Source organism: Rhopalosiphum maidis, chromosome 1, assembly GCF_003676215.2.
Source record: "Rhopalosiphum maidis isolate BTI-1 chromosome 1, ASM367621v3, whole genome shotgun sequence".
NCBI lineage: Eukaryota > Metazoa > Arthropoda > Insecta > Hemiptera > Aphididae > Rhopalosiphum > Rhopalosiphum maidis.
In genome coordinates this window covers 64,728,329-64,754,659 of record NC_040877.1, presented here as the reverse complement: position 1 = coordinate 64,754,659, position 26,331 = coordinate 64,728,329, and the positions used below count along the sequence as shown (strand labels likewise).

General features: G+C 27.4%; 1 protein-coding gene across 2 annotated transcripts; it reads right to left on the bottom strand.

Moving 5' to 3' along the window:
* Positions 1-1,480: 1,480 nt before the first annotated feature.
* Positions 1,481-26,126, bottom strand: LOC113548478 (NGFI-A-binding protein homolog). Of its 2 annotated transcripts, XM_026949372.1 has the most exons (13): positions 25,565-25,724; positions 14,747-14,848; positions 13,413-13,550; positions 9,974-10,188; positions 9,042-9,260; positions 7,883-8,002; positions 7,541-7,674; positions 7,255-7,363; positions 6,634-6,797; positions 6,444-6,555; positions 6,140-6,226; positions 2,917-3,063; positions 1,481-2,021 (listed from the first exon to the last, which is right to left on the bottom strand). In XM_026949372.1, the coding sequence occupies exons 1-13, from the start codon at positions 25,722-25,724 to the stop codon at positions 1,884-1,886; spliced, it is 1,845 nt and encodes a 614-aa protein (XP_026805173.1). In that variant the 3' UTR covers positions 1,481-1,883. The 2 variants fall into 2 exon arrangements, with proteins under 2 accessions (XP_026805173.1, XP_026805174.1); XM_026949373.1 differs by lacking the exon at positions 1,481-2,021 and having other exon boundaries at positions 2,952-3,063; positions 6,148-6,226; positions 25,565-26,126.
* Between the last annotated feature and the right edge of the window lie 205 nt (positions 26,127-26,331).

Below are 26,331 nucleotides of genomic sequence, written 5' to 3'. Positions count from 1 at the left end.
ACTTGTATTCCACATAAGGTTTTCGCGGAACACAGCCGTAAAATACAACAGTAGTTATATACATTTTTAAAAATTTTTCTTACTGATTTCAAGATTTTGGTGGAACACTTATACCAAGTCCACGGAACACCGGTTAAGAACCCCTGACTTAGGTAAATTAAATTTATTAACGACAGTAGCTGAATAATTGAGCTGTCAAAACATAATCTTATACCTGAGAGGTGGTTAACTTTAATAGGCCTTTGAGTTTACCTAGGTTCTCGTGATTGACCAAAAACAAAGGTTTTTAATAAACAAAAATATATTTTGTATCCATACGTTTTACACTTTTTTTCATTTCTTTTATTTAGAACAAAGAGGACGTCGCACCCGCATGTGTTGTCTCTGTCTTACACACGTACGACATAAACAAAACGCGTTTACGCAGTCTAAGTAGAATTCGCTCAATTGTGGTTCTAGAGTACTACTATTAAATTAAAATATAATATTTTGGAAGGCAAGATTGAGTTTTTTCCATTATTCCCAATATACCATTCATTTAAATTGTTTAGAATCAGCGAAAATTTCAAAAATTTTAAATCACCTTTAATTTTTTTAAGTAAACACATATTGTCTGTCTTACGTGTGTAAGACGGAGACAATATAAGCAGGCGCGACGTCCTCTTAAGTAATAATAACGTTTATTTTCATAGTTTTACACAATACTTTGTTTAATACATTTGATTACAAATTATTACTTTTAACTTATTATTTTTTTTTTTTTGTAAAATATTCAAGAAAAGACGAAAGAGAGTCGTGATCGACTTGTTGGCCACCCCTGCTAATTGCTATCCATAACATATAGGCGTTTAAAGACTAGGAGTAGTCTTGCTAATTGTTATCATATTTTATTCATTCTGATGTACATTTTTTAATAAACAATTTTGATACAAAATAATTAGATCAACATAAAAATATTTAGATAGCCCCGAGAAAAAGAGATATTTAAATTTTTTTCTATATCATAATATTATACAAACTGTGACATTTTATGAGAATTAGAATTATACAAATTGCAATATGAACGTGTCATAAATCAGAAAAGTGATGTGTCTACTCGTATCACAGCGCGGTACAATTCTATACTAAAACTGGCGTAATTTCGATAAAAACGTTATGGGGACGCAAGCGTCTTCGGCTAACTTTCGACGAAGACAAAATGGCGTGTAGGCAGAAATTAATGGAAAATACCAATTGATAATAATTATTGTTTAGCGCGGGCGAAAGAAAAATCGAAGTAATCAACATGTAATATTTTTATGACCTAACATAATAATATTATTAAAAATAGTCGTCGCCAGATCTTTTGACAGAAGCCGTTGATATGGGTAATTAAATAATAATTAATAATATAATAATTTGATAGCAACAGCAAAACAGCAAAATAACAAAGAAAACAAACTGACCGTGAACAAAGATAAATAAACAAAAAACGCGCACGTAATACAACGTAATATTATAATAATAATATTAAAATAAAAATAACATAGGTAGGTATTATCTCGGGCTCGTAAGTCGTGATTATCTCAAAAGTTTCGATCCAACGGCCGACGAATGACGGTGTTTGTATAATTGTATATAATATTATAACATTCGTATATATAAGAATAGATACAGTCGTATATAGGAACATGGTCGTATTTTAAGCTTATTCTCACACTATGGGTACGAAATACGCGGTTTTATATAATATTATTAACATGATTAAATAACTGGGAAAAATAAATAGTAAATACGACCAACAGAAAACGATAATAAATAATAACTAATAAAAACAACGAAGAAAGTCGGAGATCTCTTCGGGCTCACGGGACGTCTGCCTCTGTGCCTCTGCATTTCTTCCATCAGTCATCGTCTCGTGTCGGTGAAACTGGTTCGATTTTCAATGACAGCGGCGGCGGCGTCGTCGTGGTCGCGGCGGCGGACATCAACAGCGCCGGATTGGTGACGGCGATTATATTGCCGCCGCTCGACGATATTATCTGCAAAGCGGAAAAGACGATGTTCATATTTTGTTTAATTCGGCGACGGGCGCTTTGGAATATTTTTTAAAAAATAAATAGGATTGAGAATTTTTTTCGTAAGTTCCTTTATGTATGGTATGGGTTAACTAGGTTAGGTTAGGTTATAATAATATATAATAACATTATATTGTTTTATTTTTCTGCGTTCCACTTTACTATCGTAGCCATACTACCTAGTATATTAAATTATTGAATTTTGGTTTTACCTAGGGCTCAATAAAAATTATACACGTTATGCCTAGTTTTATATTTTATAATAAACAGTACACGTGTGGGAGTCTGGGAAAACAATTTACCTATATATTCTAATTTGCACATACATACGTTCAGTAGGGTCTTGTTAATCGCATATTGAGGAAAGGGTCGTTTGGATTTACCGATTTATTATTTTATGTATTCGGATTTGTTATATATGACAAAAAATAAAACTATTTTCTTGCAATTTAAACTTGGAAATTAATTTTTATTTCTAATTGAAAAAAAGAAAATAAATATAATTACAAATACAATTATTAATATTCTATTAAATTACATTGATTACAAATAATTTTAATAATATTTATTATATTTTAGTTATTATTATTGTACGAACTACGAGTCTACAGCAAAATTTCTTACAAAAGTATTCATATAGATTGTATACGTTTAAAAAGTATAAATAGTTTTAAAATTAATATCAACTAATTCTTAGCTAGGAAAACACCGTCAAAGACGTTTCAAAAATCAGACATTTTTAATAAATGCTATTTTTGGTTAATGCGCTCGTTGTTTAGCCCTATTCGGCCTGTACACGTATTTTAAGATATGTTATTACTTGTTTTTTTGTGTTCGAGATTGAATAATAATATTTTACCTGGACTTTATCGTTGAAAAATCGATCAACTAGATGTCTGTTACCGTTTATTTGGTTGGAGGGGCTGTGACTGTGACGGCGGCGGTGGCGACGAAGTTCTCCGTCGTCTTCATCCGTATCATCTGTATCGCCGCGAGACAAGTTACTCTGAAAACAAAGAAGCCTATTGAACGAATGCAAAATAAGAAGATAAACAATATTTTAGTTTGATTAAAAATGCTGTTACAACACAATATTACAATGATGTTAGTGTACGTAGATATGGGTACGCATTTAGTTAGTAATAAAGTTAGTTAGAATATTAAATTATTAGTTTATAGTTATTATATTACATTAAGCTGCTGCAGTCCAAGCCACATGTATGTTGATGAGTCCGAGAAATTTGTTATTCAAAACAATATAATACATACTATATTATTTGCATACATACCTGGGGTTCGGAAAAACACAAACAAAACAAAAGCGAAACAAGCTAAAACAAACATAAACTGAAAAGGTTTTGGTTAATAACGATGCACAAGTATGAATCATAAATTAATAGTAAATTACATTAATGTATCTACATTATATATAATACATATATACAAATATACATGCCTGTTAAATAATAACACAAACTGCATACCTAATGGGATATTTGCATAATATGCCTACAAAATAAATATTAAAAAAATAAAAAGTTAAAACAAATAAGTGATTCTAGCTACGTTTAAAATGTTTAAATACACAACAGTATGCATTTTTCATTTTTGCTATAGTGTAATATTACGCTGTTGGATTGAAAACGAATTATCACTTCAAATTTCAAACTGTTAAGGTTGCAGGTTATATTATTATGGCTCATAAGAATTAATTTTAATTTTAAAGTATCTAAGTACCTATCAGTTTATTTGCTACAATAATTATTTTTATTTCGTATTTTAAAACACCTAGGATAGGAATATTAGAAACTACTTATTAGATAAAACAAAATAAGTATCAAATCTGATTAAAATACAATTTATTAAGTCTGGATGCGTGGATGGTACTTTTATTTTATAAATACTCCTTATAAATTCATTGTTTTTACTGGAAATCGATCTTCGATATTAGTATATCACTAAGTTTAATATTATAACAGTTCCTAGTGTTCCTACTTCGTTTTAATACTATGTATGAAATTAAAGTCAAACTTTTTATTATGTTAAATTGAATTGTTAGATATTTCTCAGATTCATATTTTCATTTGTTAGAATTTTACTGAGAATTGTATTTTCTTTTGTCAAGTTATAATGTTACAATATTTCACAAGAAAATGAAATGTGATTCCAAGTAAACTATATTTTTAGAAACAAAAATATTTATTATTTTTTTGAAAAGAAAATTTAAAGAAAAAATGATTAGTTAAGTGGTTTCCACTCCTCTATAAATTATATGTCGAGTGGATCACTATTATAGGTGTGATAAATTTGAATTCATTAATATTGCATTTATTATATAATTAGTATTTTATTATTATAATAATATATATTTTTACCATATTATATCAACTTATATATTTAACTGGAATAATAGTTTTAAATTATAAAAAAATAATTAACAATGTTATTTATTGTTTTAATGATTAATTTTGTCCAATTTGAATTTAAAATGTCTATAAAAATAATCGTCTGTACATATTTTTTAGATTTTATGATTTTAAAAGGAACTACTTATGTAGGATCTTGTAATAATTTTTCAAACATCTTAAACCTACGAATAATTTTTGATCAAAATTTAAAAAAAAAAAAACTAAAAATAATTGAGAATTTAGCAGTCTATAAATATTTCAAAACGAATTAAATTTTATTATATAAAGAAAATGATAATATAAACATTTTGTAAAAATTTCTAGTATTTCTAGTTTTTAAATTATAACAAAAAAAAAACAAAAATCGTTTAGAAAGAAGTACCAATAGTTATTATATACGGATGAATATTGAATATCGAAAAAATCAATTGAATTAAATGCTCATAAAAAGTTAATTTGGTTTCCATTGGGTTTTTTTTATATATAGATTGAAAAACGTATAAAGAACCTTATATTTAATTTTCAAATATTAGTTACAAACAGAATGTATTTCTTACTAGAAAATAACTTGTATTTTTTGAGATTTTACGATTTTTTTCAAAATTTAAATATGTATAAAAATATAATACGACTATAAATTGTTGATATTTATTAATTGGAAAATAAATTACTTATTAGGAACTTTGTATTCAATTTTCAATCATTTTTATTATTTCATTAATTTTTTATAGACATTTATAAAAAAAATACTTCAACAATTTTAATTATTTATAAATAGCTTAAAAAGTTCAACATATTTTGAAATATAAAAAATTATAGTATAAATACTTGAAAATTTCAAGTTTCTGCGGTTACTTGTATTATAACAAAATATAGAAATCAATTTAGTCAATATCTGGTTTAGTGAAAAAATTCCTGTTTTTTTTAATTTTTGTTTGTTAAAATTTTTTTTACTTTTTTTTACAAAAAAAAGTACTGAGAATTTTTAATTTCAACCTTTTTAAAGTATTAAATAGTTCCAATTTTCTATCCAAAACCCCCCTCAAAGTTGAAAATTGAAATATTTTATTGACAATTTTTCGCGTACACACACAAAAAAAACATATCATTGTCAAACCAATATATAATACATTTATCGCTCCAATCCAAATAAAATATGTTCAACAATATTCAAATTAAAAATATGTAATTGTTATAATTACTAATTAGGTATGGGTGTTATCTGTAAATACTTTTAAATATTTTAAAGCAATGATTGTCCTTTTTTTGTAAATTTAATTTTTGTTTTTAATATATTAATGTTTGCGTTTTTGTCAGTTGTGTTAAATATATATTTTTGTTAGCGAATCGTGAAGATAAATAAACTAAAAATGTTCATAAGCCATGAAATTCCCGACTATTTATAGACCATGCGTTATTTAGCATTATTCACATTGTATAATTAAAAATATTAAATATTATATTATTATTATCTTATGATTATTCCAAATTTGCACGTAGTGCCTATTTTTTCAAGACAAATGCACCAGAGCTGTCTTCCGACTGAATAACTTTAGATAGAATAATAATTATGGATCATAGGTATTGTGTTAGTTTTGGGGTCGAAAAACCTCAAAGCGGATCGGTACCGCAACTGTTACCACACTCGCCATCACCACCGTGAACACGTTTTACCTGATTACCGGTATTCTGTGATGATTTTCCGTCGTGGTGGAAGTCGACGCTGCAGCGAATCATTGAATCCCTCGAGTCACTAATGTCCTGAAATTCGGTTAAGAAATATAGTTTAAGTACGAGGATATTGCAAAATATAGTTAAATATATAGAATAATAATTAAACAAAAACTTAAAACATATTGTAGAACATAATATCCCCGACCGGAAAATCGGGATAGAGTATGCGAATATAGAAAGTCACGACAGACCAGATTGTTTATCATGATATTCGTTATTATTTTCTTAGTCAAGTAAACCGCACCTGCAAAGGAGAACTAGTATTGCTGTACGACATTTGAGAGTCGGTATCGTCAGTGTCGAAACCGGCAGATGACGACGTCCTTCCATCGTTCCTGTCCCGTCGCATCATCGACCTGCATGTATCAGACGTCCCGCGTTAATGTTTCATTTTGCTTAATTTTAAATTTTAAATCAAATGTGACGTGAATTACTTGTTTTGTCGCAGATCGTTCTGTTCCACTAACAGCTGCGATTGACGATTTTTCAGGGTTTCTAACTGTTGTTGGACCACCGGGTCATCTTTGGTGCTTTGGTCCAACTCTTCTCGGCGATCGTTGACTGCCTTTAGTTCGTCAGCGATTTGTTCTAAACGTTCCTGCGAAAACAACATGCCAAAACTCTTATACTATAACGTAGGTTGGTACCTATTATGCAGACGGTCGCGTTTATCGAATCAAGCCAGTGATCTTAGAATAAAAATTAAAAAAACAAAATGATAAATTGGTATCGATATCACATAATATTAAATAGCACCTAATAATAGGAATTATATTATGTATTTTATATTTGATAAAATGTTTAATATGGACGGTACCTATTGAATCAATTTGATGTGTATTTAATATCATATAGACAATATTATATGTGTGAAATAATAAAAAAAATTACTCAGTTCACCACAGTTTACAATTTTACACAAATAATGATGTATATATATATATAATTGTACTTATGTCGTTTTTTATATCCTTTTAATCACTTAATGTATAACTATTTTTCAAGTAGGTATTGACTTTGTGGTCCGGGAATCGTCAACAGCATACGTTAATTACCTGTCGGCGGATTTTGAATAGCTTGTCGTTATCGTCTAGACGGGGTCTCTTCGACCCGTAACTACAGTCGCCGTTCGAAGTCAATCCTCTGAAACTCTGCATGCTTGACCTGTTATGATTTTAAGATTTTTAATTTGACACTACCTACACTTAACGAGATTTGCATTAAATGAAATTCGTTGTACTATTAATTTTTTAAAAAGACCGATGGGATATTAATGTATGAAATAATAATGGAATAATATATATTTTCTATTAGCTTATTATTTAGATAAAATTGGTTTACTTGGAATGTCCTTTAGAGTAATGATACCCTGAATCACGGACCACTTGTCGGGCTAAAGGGAACAGTTCGTCTCGCCTAGTTAATAGAACAGGCACTAATTTGCATATCTGTGCGGCAGCTTCGTTTACGGACACCTGTGGGTTTGTAAACATCGTTTTTAAATTCGCGCGGAACAAGGTGAATTTTAATGTATTTTTATTATTACAATATTTGTTTAAACATTAATGTTCTGTTTTAATGTTTGATGTTGATGTAGCGTTATTAGACACTCAATAATGCTAGATGGTTAATACGTTCCTGTATCCTAAATGTAAAATGTTAATACTTAGATGGTTTATTTACCTCGTGCAATGTTAAAGGTTTTTCTGGTTTCCTTTTACAATCAAATCGCCCATAAATAGCTGAATATTTCCTAATGGATTCTATGCGCCTTGGATCTTCTTCCGGCATGTTCATAACGCACTGTAAAACCATTGCTGTATATTATAAAATACAATATATGCTATACAGATCAGTGACAACTATAATGATTTATGTTTGTTTTTATTTATGTCTTATTGATTTGTAGAGTAGTTTTATATTTAATTAAAGTTAATTAGAGTTTATGATATTAATATATAGCGATTTTATAACAGCAAAAAATAACGTCAAACGGATAAGTTCTCTTAAAATAGTTTCTTGTACAATTATTTAGGTGCGATGTCTCTAGCACCGCCCATTTAAAATATAAGGTTAAAACTCAAAGCTTTATCGTTAACTGTTTTGTCGTAAATTATTAAATTTAGATTTTAAGATCAACCATATCCAATCAAAGCTATTCGTTTTAAAATGCGTAGTATTGCCGTCTAGATAAAAGGTTAGTTTAAAAATCTGTAGTGCTGCATTTATGTAAAGCAAAATTTTCAAAGTTTCTATTTTCTTAAATACTATAATAGATGTCATTAAATTTTATATGTCTGCTATAAATTCTAATATATTAGTATATTGTATACTGTTTTAGTATTGTATAACTAATACAAATATTTTACACAGATCCTACGTTAACGGAAAAACCTAGACGAATTTTTTCAGGTTTTAAAAAGTTAAAACATATTTTAGAAATTTCACGGGTTGAAGTAAATATTTGTTGTTCATGTATAATGTGTACAAAGGAAATATTAATAATGTCATACGAAATATTAACTGAGTCAGTAAATGAATAAATGAATATAAATTTTTACAGTTTCGCCTCAATGTCTTTAGTTTGAAAAGTGTAAAGTGTTTTAATAATTGTAGAATAATTGATACAGTATGATAATATTTGATAATATACTATAAAGTTGTCAACTAAATATGTTTATTTTGTGTCATGTACTTGTTCAAAACAACAGATTGTTTGCATTATAATATCATATATATGAATAATATATTTATTTGCTTTACGTAAAAAATTGTTTAATAATTTATTATTTCTTTCCTGTGAGAAAATTATCTGTACGTCCATGTATGGACTCATACTTACTTCTAGTTCTTTGTTTGCCTTCCGTTTCGCTGTTTGTGCCTTGGGTTGATACTGCGGTAGCCTTTGCACTAGTTGCTTAGCCGACGTAGCCAACCGGGCGATTTGTGATTCGTCCAGTAACGGAGACAACTGTAACGGTGAACCTGGACTTTGACCAGGACTATTACTATCTCCATAGTGTTGACCAGCCGAAGTTGTCGCTTCACTCGTTTGCGCAACCTAAAAACGTGTAAGTAGTATAGATAGGCATCACTCATTATAACCACATAACTCTCTCTAGAGTCTAGATAAATTATATTTACACAAAATAAAAATACATGTAATGTCAACTAAATAATCTATAATTTTTTATTAATACTAATAGTAAAATAATTAACGACATCAAAAGATTTTATATAAAATATACTTAGTGATATAGGCTGGGTGTTAACCAGACATCTCCGCTAAGAACCGTTATCTCATATAAAAATGATGATATATTATTGAATTTAAATTTAATATTTCAGTGACCCACTTAACACCTACTCTACAGCAAAGTGGTATACCCATTTACCCAACTTTTTTTATTGTTTTGTTTTTCTGATTATTTTGGAATGCTTTTTTTTTTATTTTTACCCTCCCCAAAGTTCGAACTTAATTAAATTTGCTACCTGAAACCACTCTTAAAGTTGATAATTGAAGTATTTTTCTGTTCTAAAAGGTCAGATAACAGACATAGAAAAACAATAAAAAACACAAACTATTTTAAAACGCGTGATTGTATAGGTAGCTTCGCTCAAAATCTAAAATAATGATTTAAAGGTGTATATTTCTGTACCTGTTTAGATTTCAATCTTACACCTCTGTTTATAATTATATAATATTTAAGGGTGGGCTTGTAATTTGTATGTAATAATTAATTTGAACATCGGATATCTAATAATAATATTTACCTGTGGTAGTTGGTTGGTTGAGCTGGGCACGGGCGATGGTGACGTGGGCGGCTGGTAACCGTATCCTAGTGGTGTATAGTAACCGTGATGTATGGATGTCTGAATCAGTGGGTTTGGGCAGACGTTGAGAAACGGCCGGACCGGGTTCGGCGGTAGAACGATCGCACTAGGACCACCACTAGCGACAGGAGACGTCAGTGGCGTTTGAAACATGGCTGTGGACAAAATTCAAAAGCGAGATGACGGAAGTTTTTAAATAATAACTGTGGTTTGAATAAGAATATTTTAAATGTTTAAATATAATACACACAGATAACCCTAAACGACGACAATTCACTCACTATATTATATCTACTAGCCGTCAAATTGACAATTTCATGATGTGTACAATATTATTATGACTGCTGAAACTGTAGCGATTCAATAATAGTAACATCACAACATTAAGGTACATAAGAAAAGAACTGTCACAATAAACGTTTACATATGTATAGGTTAGTTTATGGTAATGTGCCCTACCCAAACTAACTGGAATCATTTATTGCACATACAGATGTATATAGTAATAATATAATTTAGATTATTAGACTTAAAATAAGTAAATTTAATATAAATATATATATATTATATATTATATAACCAAAACCAAGACATTAAGGTATACATACCTAAATATTCTAAATATCTATATTTAGATAAAATATTATGTTTAATTTTTGAATAAGTAGATTTTTGATTTTTATTAAATTTTACACCAATCACAACCATGTTATTTAGATTTTAGGTTTATATACGCTTTGTATCATTCACAAAATATAATTATATTTTTATTTCATTAAGGATTACTTTAGTAGTTACTATATGTTATTAAGTTATTTATTAATTACATTTATTTATGTTTGTATATTAAGTGTATATTAGTGTATATTAGTGTTCTCACTAGTCTCCTATAGGACTCTGGTACAGGTTTTTATTTAATTTAATGTTTATTATAGTATTTGATTATTATTATGTATTTTAACAACAAATAATAAATTAATAATAATACTAACAAAGAATTCACATCACTGTCAAATTAAGAATTTAAATATTTAGTTTAATTTAAATACAATAATATAATTAACATTATTAACTTTAAAAAAAATTAGTTTATTTAATAGATACTACAATGTTTGATAAAGTTTTTTTTATTAAAATGTTGAAGTTTATGATTATGAAGAAACTTAACCTAATTACCTAACCTCGTTCTATATCGTCTTAATTTTTTACCTGGTGTAAAATGAAAAGCACATTTTATATTATCTTTTCTAGATTTTAGATTTTAGGATGTTTTCTTAAAACGAATTATTGATGGTTCCTAAAATGAAAAACTCTCATTCCCAGAATTATGTACTTTATCCGCCGGGTTATCTGAAAACCCCTCAACACATTGCAGCTGCGACAGAAAAATTGATCGAGCAAACTTTTTTTTTTGTCTTTTTCCCTCTCTCTCATTCACTCACCCCACCACTCACTCTCACACTCTGTCTCTTTCTATATTTTCCACTCCCCCATTCTCTTACGTTTTCTCTCTTCCCTCAATTCGACGACGTTGTTCCACAAAATAACAAGAGGTGGACTGGGTAGAGGTTTTATGATTCGGTTCTTTTTTTGCTCCTTTTTTTTTTTGCTCCTTTTATTTTTATATTTTCCCTTTCTCTCTCACTCTGAGCGATTTCTCTTGTAAAGAGAAAAAAAGGGGTAGAAAAAAAACCTACAGACTACTATATATGTATACACACATTGCACACACAAACACATATACACACGCGAATATATATATATATATATATGTATATAGGTGATCCCGTTGAAAATTTACACCACAAAATGTTCAGGACGTCGGTTGGGGGACGGGAGAAGCTTTTGGAAAAAGTCATATATAATTTTTTTCCATTGCAAAAGGTTTTCCCTCTTGGATTTTAACTTTCAATGTTCATTCTGGGTTTTGCGGGCAGGACACAATGGACGCAAAACAAAATTTTCTAAAGAATTCTGCCCATTTTTAACATTATTATTATTTATTATACATATTTAGAATATTTAATTGTTTACAAATTTTATGAAAATGTTTAAGATTAAATTCCAATATAGACATATTGTCTAGGAATTATTAATAACAATTTTAAAATCAATAAATTTAAGGCGAAGAAAATATAATAATTAATAATGAAACAATTATTACGGTGATTACTTAAGAGCCACAAATAGTTTATCATTATTTTCATTAGTACAGACTACCAATATATTATTGATCAACTAGAAACTACAGTAATAAATAATAATGTTAATACTATTAATATATACGATCATGAATCATGATAATAATCCAGTCCATACGAGCATTCTATAAATTGATTCTAATAAAACATATAATATACTTAAATACCAAATATTAATTCGGCTACCGATTACCGAAAAAATCTGTTCTATTCATATAAGCTAAATTTGAAAAAATAGTTGTATTGCTATTAAAACCATATTATATTTTTTTCAAAGATGTTTAAAATAAAAACCATTTATTGAATAATGAACCAAAACATAATTTCATAACTAAAATGAGATTCTATAGTTGGATTAATTGGCATTTATACGCAATTATTAATCAAAAAATAACCAATAAGTACAATATATTTTGAGTTGCAATCATTTCATATCTTTTTTTGTAGAAAACTCGCATTGCACCTTAAGAAAAATAATACAATGGTAAATATTACATTTTCTTTACACCTATACATGCATGTACTTATTGTACTTATAGTATTTATACATATTACAGTATATAAATGTTGTATATGTATTATGTATATTATAAGCATATACCTACTGTATGCATACAAACTGAGAAACTACGTGGTGCACTAATCATAATAATAACAAAAGGAATGACTGGTGTGTAGAAAGGGTTAAATAATAATAATGATAATAATAAACCCGGTGGCTCACCAACTGCTCCTACTGCTGTTTGGAACCTTTTCATTGTCATTCTCTTATGTGCATTCGAGAATATTATTATTATTAGTTTCATTAGAATTCGACCTACATGTATATGTATATCGAAGGATTACCATTAACTACCTACTGTTATAATGACCGAACGACATTTGGTCAACGGGCCCAAAATACTGTTTGTTGGTAATAATGCATTTATAAATTCAACCAAGAATAATGATCAATCAAATTTACTACGAAAGAATCATGATACACGTGTTTTTAAAACATAATGTAATAAATAATAATATACCTACAATTTACAAATATGTATATAACATCTACAACTGACCAAGCTAACACTAAAATTGTTTTCATTATAATATTTTTCATTTATTTGTAACATATTCGTTTTATTATGCACATTTTTAATATTAACTATATTATTAATGTAAAAGGAAATACTTACTTGGGTTGCTGACCCATTCGTGCAAAGCTTTTTGCAATCGTCTAACGTGCAGTGGCTTTGACGCCATACCAACCAGAGCCATTATCTCAAGAAATTCTTCTTCACCGGCGTCACAAAGCTGTTGCAAGTCATCGCCTCCTGTTTATTAATTTGAGATAAAATATTATAAATTTATAATAACATAGTAGGTAATAACAGTAATTTTGACATCAATACTTTCTGTTTATAATAATATTCTATGGTAGCAGAACGCTAAGACCTATGCACTTTTCTTCCCTTTTTCTTTTGTTTTTATCTCGTGTTAATTAGTAAAATTATTGTGTTGTGATATTAAATCAATTAATTGTATTATTATTTATATTAATTATATAAGTATTATGGCACAGGTTACAAAAAAAAATTCTTTATGACAAGTTTCATTGTTTTAAAATATTTGTATTTTATTTCGTGTTTTGATAAATCATAGAAATAAAATTTAAATAAAACATAATTATCTTATCAGACTTAAGGTTTTTTTTATAAAACAAAGTTACTTCCATTAAAAAAAAAAAGTTATTGAATCGATAAATTTAAAGCAAACAGTATATTCAGTATAACCGTAACTACATATATATTTATGTGTAAAGAATAAATAGGCACACACATTTATAATAATCGGATAATTAATTAACTAATTTTATCTCTGATTATTTAATTTTAAGTGTATTTTTTTTTTTTTGAGAACTCGAGAATATTTTTAAATTAATTTTTATCTTATAATATCAGAAACTACCGTATTGTTTTTCATTAGTCACAAAGTATATTTATTCCGTTAATTGGATAAAGAAAAATTTGCCAAACAACAAATCAGATTATCAATATTCAAATATTCCATTATTTAATTTAAAATATTCAATTCCAAAAGGTAAACGATAATTATTTTAAAGAACGCATATTATGCTAATAAAACATTAGATTATTATTTAAAATTTTTATTAGTATACTTTAAAGTAAGTACTTTTATAAAAAAACAAATTAAGAAAAATATTGTATCAAGTATAAACGATATTAATGGATTTTTAAAATAAAAATATAATATATTAATTCTGATTAATTTTAATTTTTTTTTATCAAACTTCATTATTATTTATATTTTTATAGAATTGTCTTGTGTTTAACATTTTATTCAAGTTCGTTAGTAATATTTGTGAGCACGTTATAAAAAATAAAGATAAATAATTTCAATTATATAGTTCACGTCTATTCCAATTATTTTACTTTGCATGAAATTGGTTATTTTTTTCAATGTACGATTTTTCTATGTATTTCCCCAGATGTTAATGTATTTGTCTTACCCATTTCGAGTAGTGTATCGTAATACGCTAAAAGACTAGCTCTCTGCATTACCCTGTACAATTGTAATTCAGCTTCGTTATTCGGACTGGATGTCATGATCACTGCAATACAATAAAATTTTTACAATTAGTATAATTAATATTTTAAAACCAAATTAGAAATATTTAGGATAAGAAAAAGTTTTTTTTAAAGGGTGTTGCATATGTATATTGTATTATTAATATCATTAACGTGCACGCTGATTCATAATTTTAACTTTTCACAATAGGCCTTAACCTTTACACATATTTTTCATTTAACGGTTGCAGCGGCGGCGAAAATACTATTATATTTGTTATGGTGGATATAGGTATAGTAGTGATAGCGTTTAGAATTCAGGTCGCCGATAATAAATGTGTCTGCTGCTCCACCCCCACCTCTTTGTTGCTGAAGGGTAGTATTTTTATTTTATAATATATAACAGATTATAGTGTTTTCTTTCATTCTTGTGACCAATATTTTATATTTTGCGACTTTGTAGGAGTTTTCTTCTTTCATTATATTATATGGGTGGCATACTAGTGTAGCCCTTATATCTATATAATCTGATCGACTGAATTACATATGAATATATGATACGTAGAGAGAATAATGGCTTAGTGCTTTATCCGCCTTGTTGTTGAAGAGAAAAAATATATGTTTTTTTTTCCCTATCGCGTTATATTATTATATTGAATTGGCGTCACGTTGTCGTTGCAGTTGCATCGAGAACTGCAGTTGACGGCGCCATATTGACTATACGTTGTGGTCTGCGGAGAAAAACTTTATGATTTTTGTGGTTGATTAAAATAAATCATTAAACTGTCTATAGTCTATTTATATAATAATACGATGCATTAATTATTTATAACCATAAGAATAAATTAAATTTGTTAGTTATTTCCAGTTAAAGAGTTTTAAATTTTACCAAATCTATGCAAACACTGCTCTAATTTTCCGAATTATCATAGATTTATAACTATTTCTATATAATTATTAACTATATTGTTAATTTAGTTCGTTATAGATAAAAAAAATTATAATTGTTAAATTACTATAATTTTGTGATAAAAAAAAATTATAAATTACTCGGAGCGAGTGTATTTATTCAGCACGGTTTAAATCATTGAATTAATGAAAATAAAATAATAAATACCTCAGATTAAAAAATAATACCCGTACTGATTTTACTAATTTAAAGTAAATACAATTAAATAATAAATTACTTTTATTTTTTCAACAAATCAAAATACCTAACTTATATTTTAATATTTAGTGTAATAACAACAATTTCATAATCCCTTGCAGTTATAACCATATATTGTATGAATAACCGACGGTGGTCGTCTAATATTAATATTTATTATTTATTTTTTTTTTAAAGGGTTGGTGGTCAGAACAATATTTAAGGTGAAATAACCTTCTGTTTATTAACCAGAGGTCCTGTAGTATATACTGGGTTGTTCTAACGACTTCCTGAGCTATAAAGTGACCCGGGGCCGTTTAGTCTGTTGTAATTATTGCACAACGTACATCGGACAGCAGCTGAGGGTTGAACTCGTTTACAAGGCTACTAGCACCACGGGGTGTCCATTATTATAGTAACAAGAAAAAAAAATAAGATAATAACAACATAGGTCAATAATACTGACTTTTAATAATATTTTAAGGACGGCGTATCACGTATATAGATGATTACTTTTAGGCATTGATAAGTTAGTAGTTTTATTGGTTCTCAATACACGAAGTTTAAAATTAATTATTGTTTTCATATAATTATTACAATATTTAATTTTTAATTTTTTTGTTTTAAGAACTTTAGTCATTATACAGAAAAATAATTTTTGATATAATAAATATATTATAAGCAATAACGCAGTTATCAATATTTAGTATTTCATCAATTTAAATAGGTATTGTATTTTAGAATTTGATTTGAATTTTTTTTTCTTCATGATTTGTTTTAAATCTTACATTATTATATTGAACCAAAATAATAATCAATTAAATAAGGATTAAAAACTAATAATTTAGAAATATAAATTTATATCGGGTGATCCAAATTATGTTTTATTTTAATTGTGCCTACATTATATAAGTTTTTTAATACTATTGAATATCGAATATGATTTATTTTTTAAACGTAAATAAAACATAATATGTACATAAATATGTGGTTGTGGTGCATATACTATAACATGTTACGCGCGACGGGTTTTTTTTTCTACATAGGTAGGTAGTAGATGCGTTGACTGAGATTTAAATAAAGAACAAAACCGTCGAAGAAATCGGTTTGAATGCTTAACAGCAGATGTGGTTCGTACAATGGACGTAAAAGTAAGTAGAAAAAAAAATTATGTGAAAAAAAATTGAACCAGAATCTTCTAGTAGATAAAAAAAGTGGTATGTACACATCAATTATAATTATGTAGGGTCCGTCCATCTGTCTTTGGGTAGTCCATCTATGTAAATGAACCTTTTGTACAGCCCCAGGGTCAAATATAGGTATGATTTGTTAACTGATCAAACACATACACAATACACATATATAGTATTATGCATTAGTATATAGGTGCTATATGTATGTGGACGTTGTGGGAGATATGAGGTCAACGATCTGGTTAAAATAACAAAACACCTTTTCACGTCATATAGTTGATCATATTTTGATAAGAGTCATATTATGATGGTGTCTTATTTTTTATTTATGGTAAGATGTATGGAATTCACGAGACCTTGGATAAATTGTCAATAAACAACATTATAATAAGTGAATTAATAACTAACGTTCCGAATTTATAGGTATATAGGTTAGGGTTCATATAAATAAGAGATCTTGTATCGCCTGTATACTGCATGTTGGATTTAAAATTTAAAAAATTGATACAATCATTCATAAAATATTTTTTACAAATTTAAACGTTTTCCTATACAAATGTAACAGTTTTTTTTATTAAACTAAGTTTTAATGAAAATAAAAATATTAAGAATAGTTAATTATATTCATTTTAAATCTTCATACCATCATAATATTTTCATTATATTATGTATTTTAAAGTTGAACTTCATTAATTATTATTAAAATGATATTTTAGTTTAATTAAAATTCTTATTTATTTTATTTAAAATCCAATATTATAAAATATTTATTTATGCTATTCATTACACTAATGCAAATAAAAAATTAAAAATAATAAATTTATTTTTCATTTTTCATAAAAACAACCTATTATTGCTATTTAAATTTAAATTTTAACTATATAAATATAAATACAATAATTTAGATAATTATTTATTTAATTAGATTTCCGATTAGATTTTACATAAAATTACTGAATTAATTAATTAAGTGATTTGGTTATAGCTTAAAATTAATTAATTGTATTAATTTAATTGAAACGACTTTAATCCATAGGATGAAAACAGTTTTAGATTATTGTTTAGAGTATTAATTAAAAATAATATATTGTTACTGTAAATAGTTTTTTTTTTTTAAAAAACATCGACTTAAGTAATATTATCTATTACTATTCTGATTTTTATTATTCACTTATTAAAACGTGTAAAAATGTGTATTATATCGTAAAAATCTATTAATAATAAAGTTTTCTCATGGATTAATCATGAGAAATTAAATATACATTATTTTTCGAGATAAAAAATGTGATTGTAGTATACACTGTTTCAACAGATATACTTAACAAAAATATAGAATTATAAGTAATTTGGGAGTGTACATATATTAAATTATATTACACGCAGACAAAATGAGGTTGAACTTCCAACTTCAATGTTTTTTTTTTCATTCTAAAACCTTCTTTGAATCTCATGCTGATGACGATCGAGAAAAAAAATGGACAGTAAAAAAAAATAAATTATAAAAAACACCAGAGAATGTGAACCCTTCAGGCAGAACCGGTGGTTCTTTTTGTTTTGTTTTGTTGTTTTTTTTAGAATCGAGGCCATTAACATTATTTTTTTTTGTCTTTTTAAAGTCCAAGAATGTCTTTATGCATGGGAAACAGTAAAAAAAACAGTACCGTAGACGGAACATAAAAAAAATAATCAATACACCTAGAGTTCTAAGAATAAAAAAAAAAAATTGATAAAATGAAATGGGGTCTGGGTACCTTGCATGGTATATTCTGGTGAATGATAATGAGTTTTAATAAATTGGTACCAGCTGTTTTGATGATTAGCATTTTTTTCACCCGAGTAAAATTGGGATTAAAGTTGAAACTTCCGCGGTAAAAATGTCGTCAATTATTTATCATAACTAATACAATATCAATTAAATATATTGACTAAATTTATGAACAATAATAACTAATAATAACTAAAATGCATTAAATAATTTTTTTATTTATCTACATACAAAAAGAAAATGCTTTTTAAAACAAGCATAATCATGACTTGATGCATATTAAAGAATTATCTGATACATTTTAAAATGTATTTTTTATAGATTATTTTATCTATTTTTAATAAAATAATTATTATAACTATTATTTACATAACTGAAATGGCAATACTGTATTCTATGTAAAAAATAAATAGTATTACTATTAGTATTTACTCCAAATACAAATTTGAATTGTTGGGCTTCAATACTATCTGACTTATCCAGTAATAATTATAGTAATGATTGGCATGTGATATATGTTGAATATTAAATTATATTAGAACTTAAAAAAATAATTGAATATTTATTTTATAAAAAAATTAATTTATAATAATAAAAAAAATTACATAAGATATACGGGAATGGGGAAATGATTTATAATAAAATACGTACTTTTGTTAGAATGCATTTATCACTCAAATAAAAAGTTTATAAACTATTAATTAATATGGATTGAAAAAAAGCGATTTAATGTGAAGTTTTTGATAATATGACAGCATAATATGATAGTCATATCTTATATAAATAAAAAATACATAGACAAAAAAATAAATTTAATGTACTTTAAACAGAAAAATGTTCATATAAAAACACCGTAACTTCTATAAGATTAAATTATATAAACGATTTAATTTAAATAAAATTTGTGTATGTAAATGTTAAATAGTGTAGGTATTAAAATTTAAGTACCTACCTAATTATTTTTTTATAAATATTCAATAATATTTTGTAACGTTAAAATATAATTTTTGAGTTATACTTTTATATACCTAATGGCTAATACTACATATCTACATATCTACATGGCACAGATATGTGACAAAATGAGCGTAGTTATTGTGTACATTACACTGAAACAATTTTAAATATATTATTAATAAATCATTCAAATGTTTACACAATTAAATTCATATTACCACATATTAATACATATTAGAATAGTTTAAGAATGTTGTAGCTACCCAACTGTTTTATTTTTTAAATGAGACTTATTTAAAATTTTTATTTTACATTTAAACATAAATAAATATTTTTTGGTTAATAATATTTCAATTATTAAGAAACTAGTGATCGAGTTACTAATTGAGCCCTGGCCAGGTGGCATCCATGCGTGTTTAGCGTTTAGCCATAGGTGATCTCTATAATTACATTATTCCAAATTATATAACATATAAAAAAGTAAATAATTGGCATAAAAAGAAACACCTGTCCTGCATTTTAAAAATATTCAATTTTGTATTATAAGTATTATACATATTTCTTAAAGACTTTCCATTTATAATACTATATTTGATAGTAGATAGTATATGATATATTAAAAAAATATAATATAAAATATACACACACACACACATATATATATATGCGTGTGTATGTGTGTGTGTGTGTCAGGTAGGGGTAGGTACCAAATATTGTTGAGTCAATACTTACTACTCGAGGGCTACTCGATATAGTATAATATACAGGAATTAAAATATAATTTTTTTCTTTTGAACATTCACTATTTATTAATGCCAATGTATAAACTAAAACCAATTCAATCCCTTTCTGTGGGAATACTATCTCTGTAAAGATCCCACTCATGAAACAATATTCGTATATAAAAAAAATGTCCAAGAAAAAAACTACCTCGCATTTTGTTCACGTACATGCAAATATCGTGTGACTATGTTAAAGAAAAAAAATCGTCTAATTTTTATACTTCTATATTTTTTTTACCTAAAACAATACTCAGCTGCCAGTGTATAAGTACGGGGGTAGGTAGGTATGCGTGAGAATGAGAGGAAGGGGTCACAGGTGTTTTACATGGATATAATCCGTCTGATGCATGCAAATGCTCGTCCACGCTATTATAATGTAGTGGAAGAGAAGAAAAAAATTTACCCTGCGTGAGATTCTATAACGACGGCATTGTCTTTGTAAATTTTTTTGTCATCTATAACCCTTTTCTAAGGTCATTTCCAAGTCGGTGCAAAAAACGAACCCCTTTTGCATAAAAAATTATTTAAACTTTTTTTTGGCCACCCACCAAAAAAATTGACTCTATACATGGTTAGATGTACGGGATGGTTCATCCCTAGTGGGGTTGTTTTTTTTTCATCATCCATGTATGGATAATTAAGGGTGTGAGGGTACGTCCGCCATTTCGCTACCCTCCGGTATTGTTTAGGGGTGGATGCTATTTTTTGTTATTATTTTTTTTTAAGGTTTCGTTCTACCCTCCGGATAACTGTCCCGGCCCAATGGTGAAGCGGCAGGGGTGACTGAAATATGGTTGGATGGGATCAACGGTTTTTGTAACGTTTTCGCAACGGTTTACTAAAAACAAAAATGGACGAACTAAGACTACTGATTAGTACGAACGCGTGTATAATTACGGCGGACATTTTTTGGTTAGTATAAATTTTGATAGAAGAATTAAATTTGTTTTCGTTGTATTAAATCTTATAATTTAGGGTAATAGGTAATATGGTTTTATACATATTAAATAACTTAAGATAATGCTCTCGTAGCAATAAAACAATACTTGCAAATACAATTAAATCTGATGGTGGAGGATGTTTTTGAAATATTCTGCATATAATAATTAAAAGACAAATATGATTATACTCGTACAAAATTAATCTTTTTTGGTCTTATAAGTATAATGTTTAAATAAATAATACACTTTATCAACTCGATAAATCAAATTACTCTACCAAGATATTTTTTGAAGTTTTAGCAGTTTAGGATTTACGGAATGGAATTTTAAATAATTCTTTATAAAATTATGTACAACGTATCTATAGTAAATAGGGACAACAAATCTCGGCGTGGCTTCCTGTTAATTTCTTCTCGTTTACTGTTAAACATGATTTCAAGTCTCACAGAATAAATCAACAGGACTCTTTTGTGATGTACCCATATTATTATTTTAAAACTATTTGTGTCTATGTTATATTATTATATTATGCTGTAGGCATATTCTCAGTTTTTAATTTCTTTTTGTTAAAAAATTAATACTATTGATGAATAATTGCATTAATGCATAATGAATAAAAGTGGGTCAGTGGTGAGCATGACTGATGAATTAGCCCTGAAGCAATTTTCTGTTTGATTTAATAGATATAATTGTATTTTTATATTCTTAAGAATTACGTTAGAATATAATTTATGACTAGTATGTAGCTATAATATATATTTATGCTATTAAATTAAATTCTTAAGAGGACGCTTCATTCGCATGTGTTGTATCCGTCATACAAACGTATTTTACACAGTAAAAACCGTTTCATTCAGGCAAGAACCACCAAAACTTTAGGCCAAGTTAAGCAACTTAATTTTCACACTTTTAAAAGATTAACATTGGCTATGCGAAATCGTTTTTAATTTTTTGATATCACTAATATGAAAAAAGATTTTGTAGTTTCAAAATCCATTATTTTTGTGTTTTTCAAATTTGAATAACTTTTTTTGTAGTTTCGTTATCGAGAAATCAAAACAATGTCGCCCAATTCTAAATCTCTATTTTTAGTGTAAACATTTGGTTGCTTAATTTTGACTACAGTCTGAGTGGCTTTGCCCGCGTGAAACGGACTTTACTATGTTTTGCATTTGTAAGACAGAGGCAATGCATGCGGACGAAGCGTCCTCTTAAGGATAATAAAATAAATTAATGCACTAATATTTTGTATAATATATTTAGTAACTGTATTATTAATAAAATGTCATGGGATTATTGAATATTATATCGTAGAATACATTTATAAAATAAATAAAATATTTTATTTTGAAAAATTTATATTTTTTACTTTTAATAAAATACCTATTTTATTTATATAAAGTACAGTATTTTTTAAATATATACTACATCATTGAAATGTTTTATTTTTATTAAATTTACATCTACAAATATATTACCTATTTAAATAAAAAGTTTAATATTTTGATTGAATTTAAATATGTTTTTAAAAAGATAAAGTGTACAAAAATGAACTACTATGATTTGTTCTTTATTTAAAATTATAATTTTTTGTATAATACACAACACATTGGTATCATATATGTCAGGTGATAATATTTGACTATTTATATTATAATATAAGTTAGATTAGGTTGTATTTAATCGTATTATTGTTATATAATAATAATGCATTAAATATAAATCAATTATTTGAACAACAAAATAAATTAAAAGTTTTTTTTTATACAAAACTAAATAAATGGATTAAAAAAATTATTGATTAATATGTTTATTTTATTATTTTATTGAACTTTTAAACAAGATCAGTTATGTATATGAAAATGTTTCAGAAGTATCTTTACAGCTTTACCATTTACATATTAACAAAAACCATATAATTTAGTAATTTAATTTTTAACTAATAAATGATAAAACAAATTAAAATCCTTGAAAGATTTGTCCTTAAAATGTAATAGAATGGTTATGGTTTTAAAATTTAAATGAATGCAAAAAAACTATACATGAAAATAACCACAAGTATTCGTTGAATGGCATATTACTTTCTTGAAATAAATGTTAATGGGTATACTTGCAACGTTTGGAAATAATTTTTTTCGCTCTTGGAATTAACTTTAAATTACGCATTTGATTTCTTTTTGTAGCGGATGCGTAAAATACGCCGAAGAAAAGTGAATAGTAAGAAGGAATGATAAAAAAAATGAACGAAGAAAGAAAAAACTGAATTCAACCTCTACGCTCCAAGGCATATCATCAGATAAAGCGGTTGACTGAAAAAAAAGCAAAGAAAAAAATTTCTCAACGTCCTATTTATTGGTTGAAATACGTTTTTTGTCTTTCATATTATCATTGTGTTACATACGTCAAAATATTATATCAGTGAAAAAAAAATACTAGGAAAAATCACTAAGGAAAAAATAGAAATAAATAAGTCGATATTTTACCAATCTACGTGATGCATAACAGAATGAATGAAAGCAGTATAGGGATAAGAACCGAAAATATGTTACAGAAGGAAAAATCGATTCGTTTCGTTGCTATAATCATAATTATATTACACATATATTATGAGATGATAAAAACAAAATTAGACGCCTACGTGTTGATCAGATAACAATATGTTAAACTGTTAAAATTAAAACCGTTTCTTTTCAAAAACCACTTAGATAATATTTATTTTTTCTTTACGCACGTACGTACCATCAAATTGATGTGTAATTTTCTTTATTTCAAAATTCAACAAATATTTATAACATATATACACGACCATTAAAAATACTAGGGTGCAAAAATTGTATCGATGCCACATATGGGATTCGATAAAAATTATTCAATCACTATAAAAATAATGTTCAGGCTTCCAAAGTAAAAAAAAAAATTATTATATTTGTGATTATTATTAATATGCGAATAAGAAAAATTCGTTTAAATTGAGTAATTTAATCCGTTAAACGCATAATTCAATGCATAAATTAAATAAACTGTAAAGTTGTATATCATTTATTTATTTATTCGAGAAATAATAAGACGTTGTTTAATTATGATTTATGACAAACTTTTTTAATACATATGATTATTATTTGAATTAGATATTTGGATTTAGGTTGTATCTATATGTAAAGGTGTATACATTAGATAAAATACTATATTTATTATGAATTCTTGTTTCTTCGACTTACGTTTGTAATTATAATATAATATTTGTGTTATAAATTCATTGGAATGCAGTATAATAATATATTATAAACGTATCTTACTAGTTGACGTAAAATTATTGTAATTGCTGAAAATTTATATTTATGATTGTTAGAATTACCAAGAAACTAGAAAAATTATTTCTCTTCCACGTAACAAAGATACACGATTTTCAATAATCAGCGGCTACATGGAACTATTGCATATGAGTAAAATCTAATATTCTATTACCACGCAAAAAATTATGAGCAGTGAACAGAAAACTTTTAGAACCAATACCGTTAGTATAGATACCGTTAAATGTACACATAAATGCAGACACAGTCAAGTCACGATAGCTCAACTTTCAAGGGAGATAAAACTAAATCAGATTTTTGTATATTGAGTTATAGCAGCAGGTAGGTATAAAAACATTGATTCTTACGGCATCGGGTATTTTGTCTGTATATATCTTTAAAAACGCTTTAATTAATTAATTAGCGTTTTAATTTGTATAGCTATAAGGTATTAATATGTATATGTTTATTTTTTATATTTAACACCACAAATTTATTGTATTCATTTTTATTTTTTCATAACACTGTTTAAAATTGTATATAATATCTACTGTCATCTGCAGTAATTAAAGGTGATCTAGTTGCAATATGTTTGTATACGCGCGCGCGCGTAATGTGAGAAAAATGTAGAAAGATCAGAGAACGAAAAAAAAAAAATAATAATATTAATCAAAAGTTCACTCACTTGTGCCGTTTGAATTCTTGCTCAGGATCTTCGTACCGGAAGAATGTTCCGCCGGTGCCCCGACCGCAGGGGATGTGCCGCAACAGTTGCCTCCGCCGTTACCACCGTTGGTCTGCGGCGTGTCGGTAGACCGAACTTCGGCGCTTTCGTTGACTTCCATAAAAATTACAACGGCCAGTAAATAAATATCGTTCCGTGCGGACGCGAGAACGTGATTCACGACGACATTATTCCGAGTAGAAGAAAAACACAAAAATTAAAATATATAAAAAAAAAGAGATCACAAAATAAATAAATAAAATAAAATAAAAATAATTCACTAAAAAAAAATAAAAATTAATCACAAACTCAAACGATAATAATTCTACACGAATGTAGAGCTTTGTAATGAGCTGTATAATATTATGGTATGATTAATGGTGTATAATCTTTTATCGTTTCATGCAATATGATTACGATATAATGTCGAATGTCGATTGATGGTCTGTCGATCGGGCGGCGTAAGCGTCCGACGGTTAGCGGACCCGTGACGATTGCCGCATGGCGACTCCGGGATACTCGAGGGAAAACTCGGAGCGTTGCGTCGCCGTCGACGCCACTGCCAGCCGTCCGCGACGCCATCTGTTGATTGAGGTGACCGCGGAAAACGCCATCTCTTTACCCGCACGACCGGCAGCTGCATTACTGCAGTTGTACTGGCAACCGCCGAGGGGTCTCCCTCGTTCATAATAATAAAAATAATATATATATTATTATTATGTTTATGT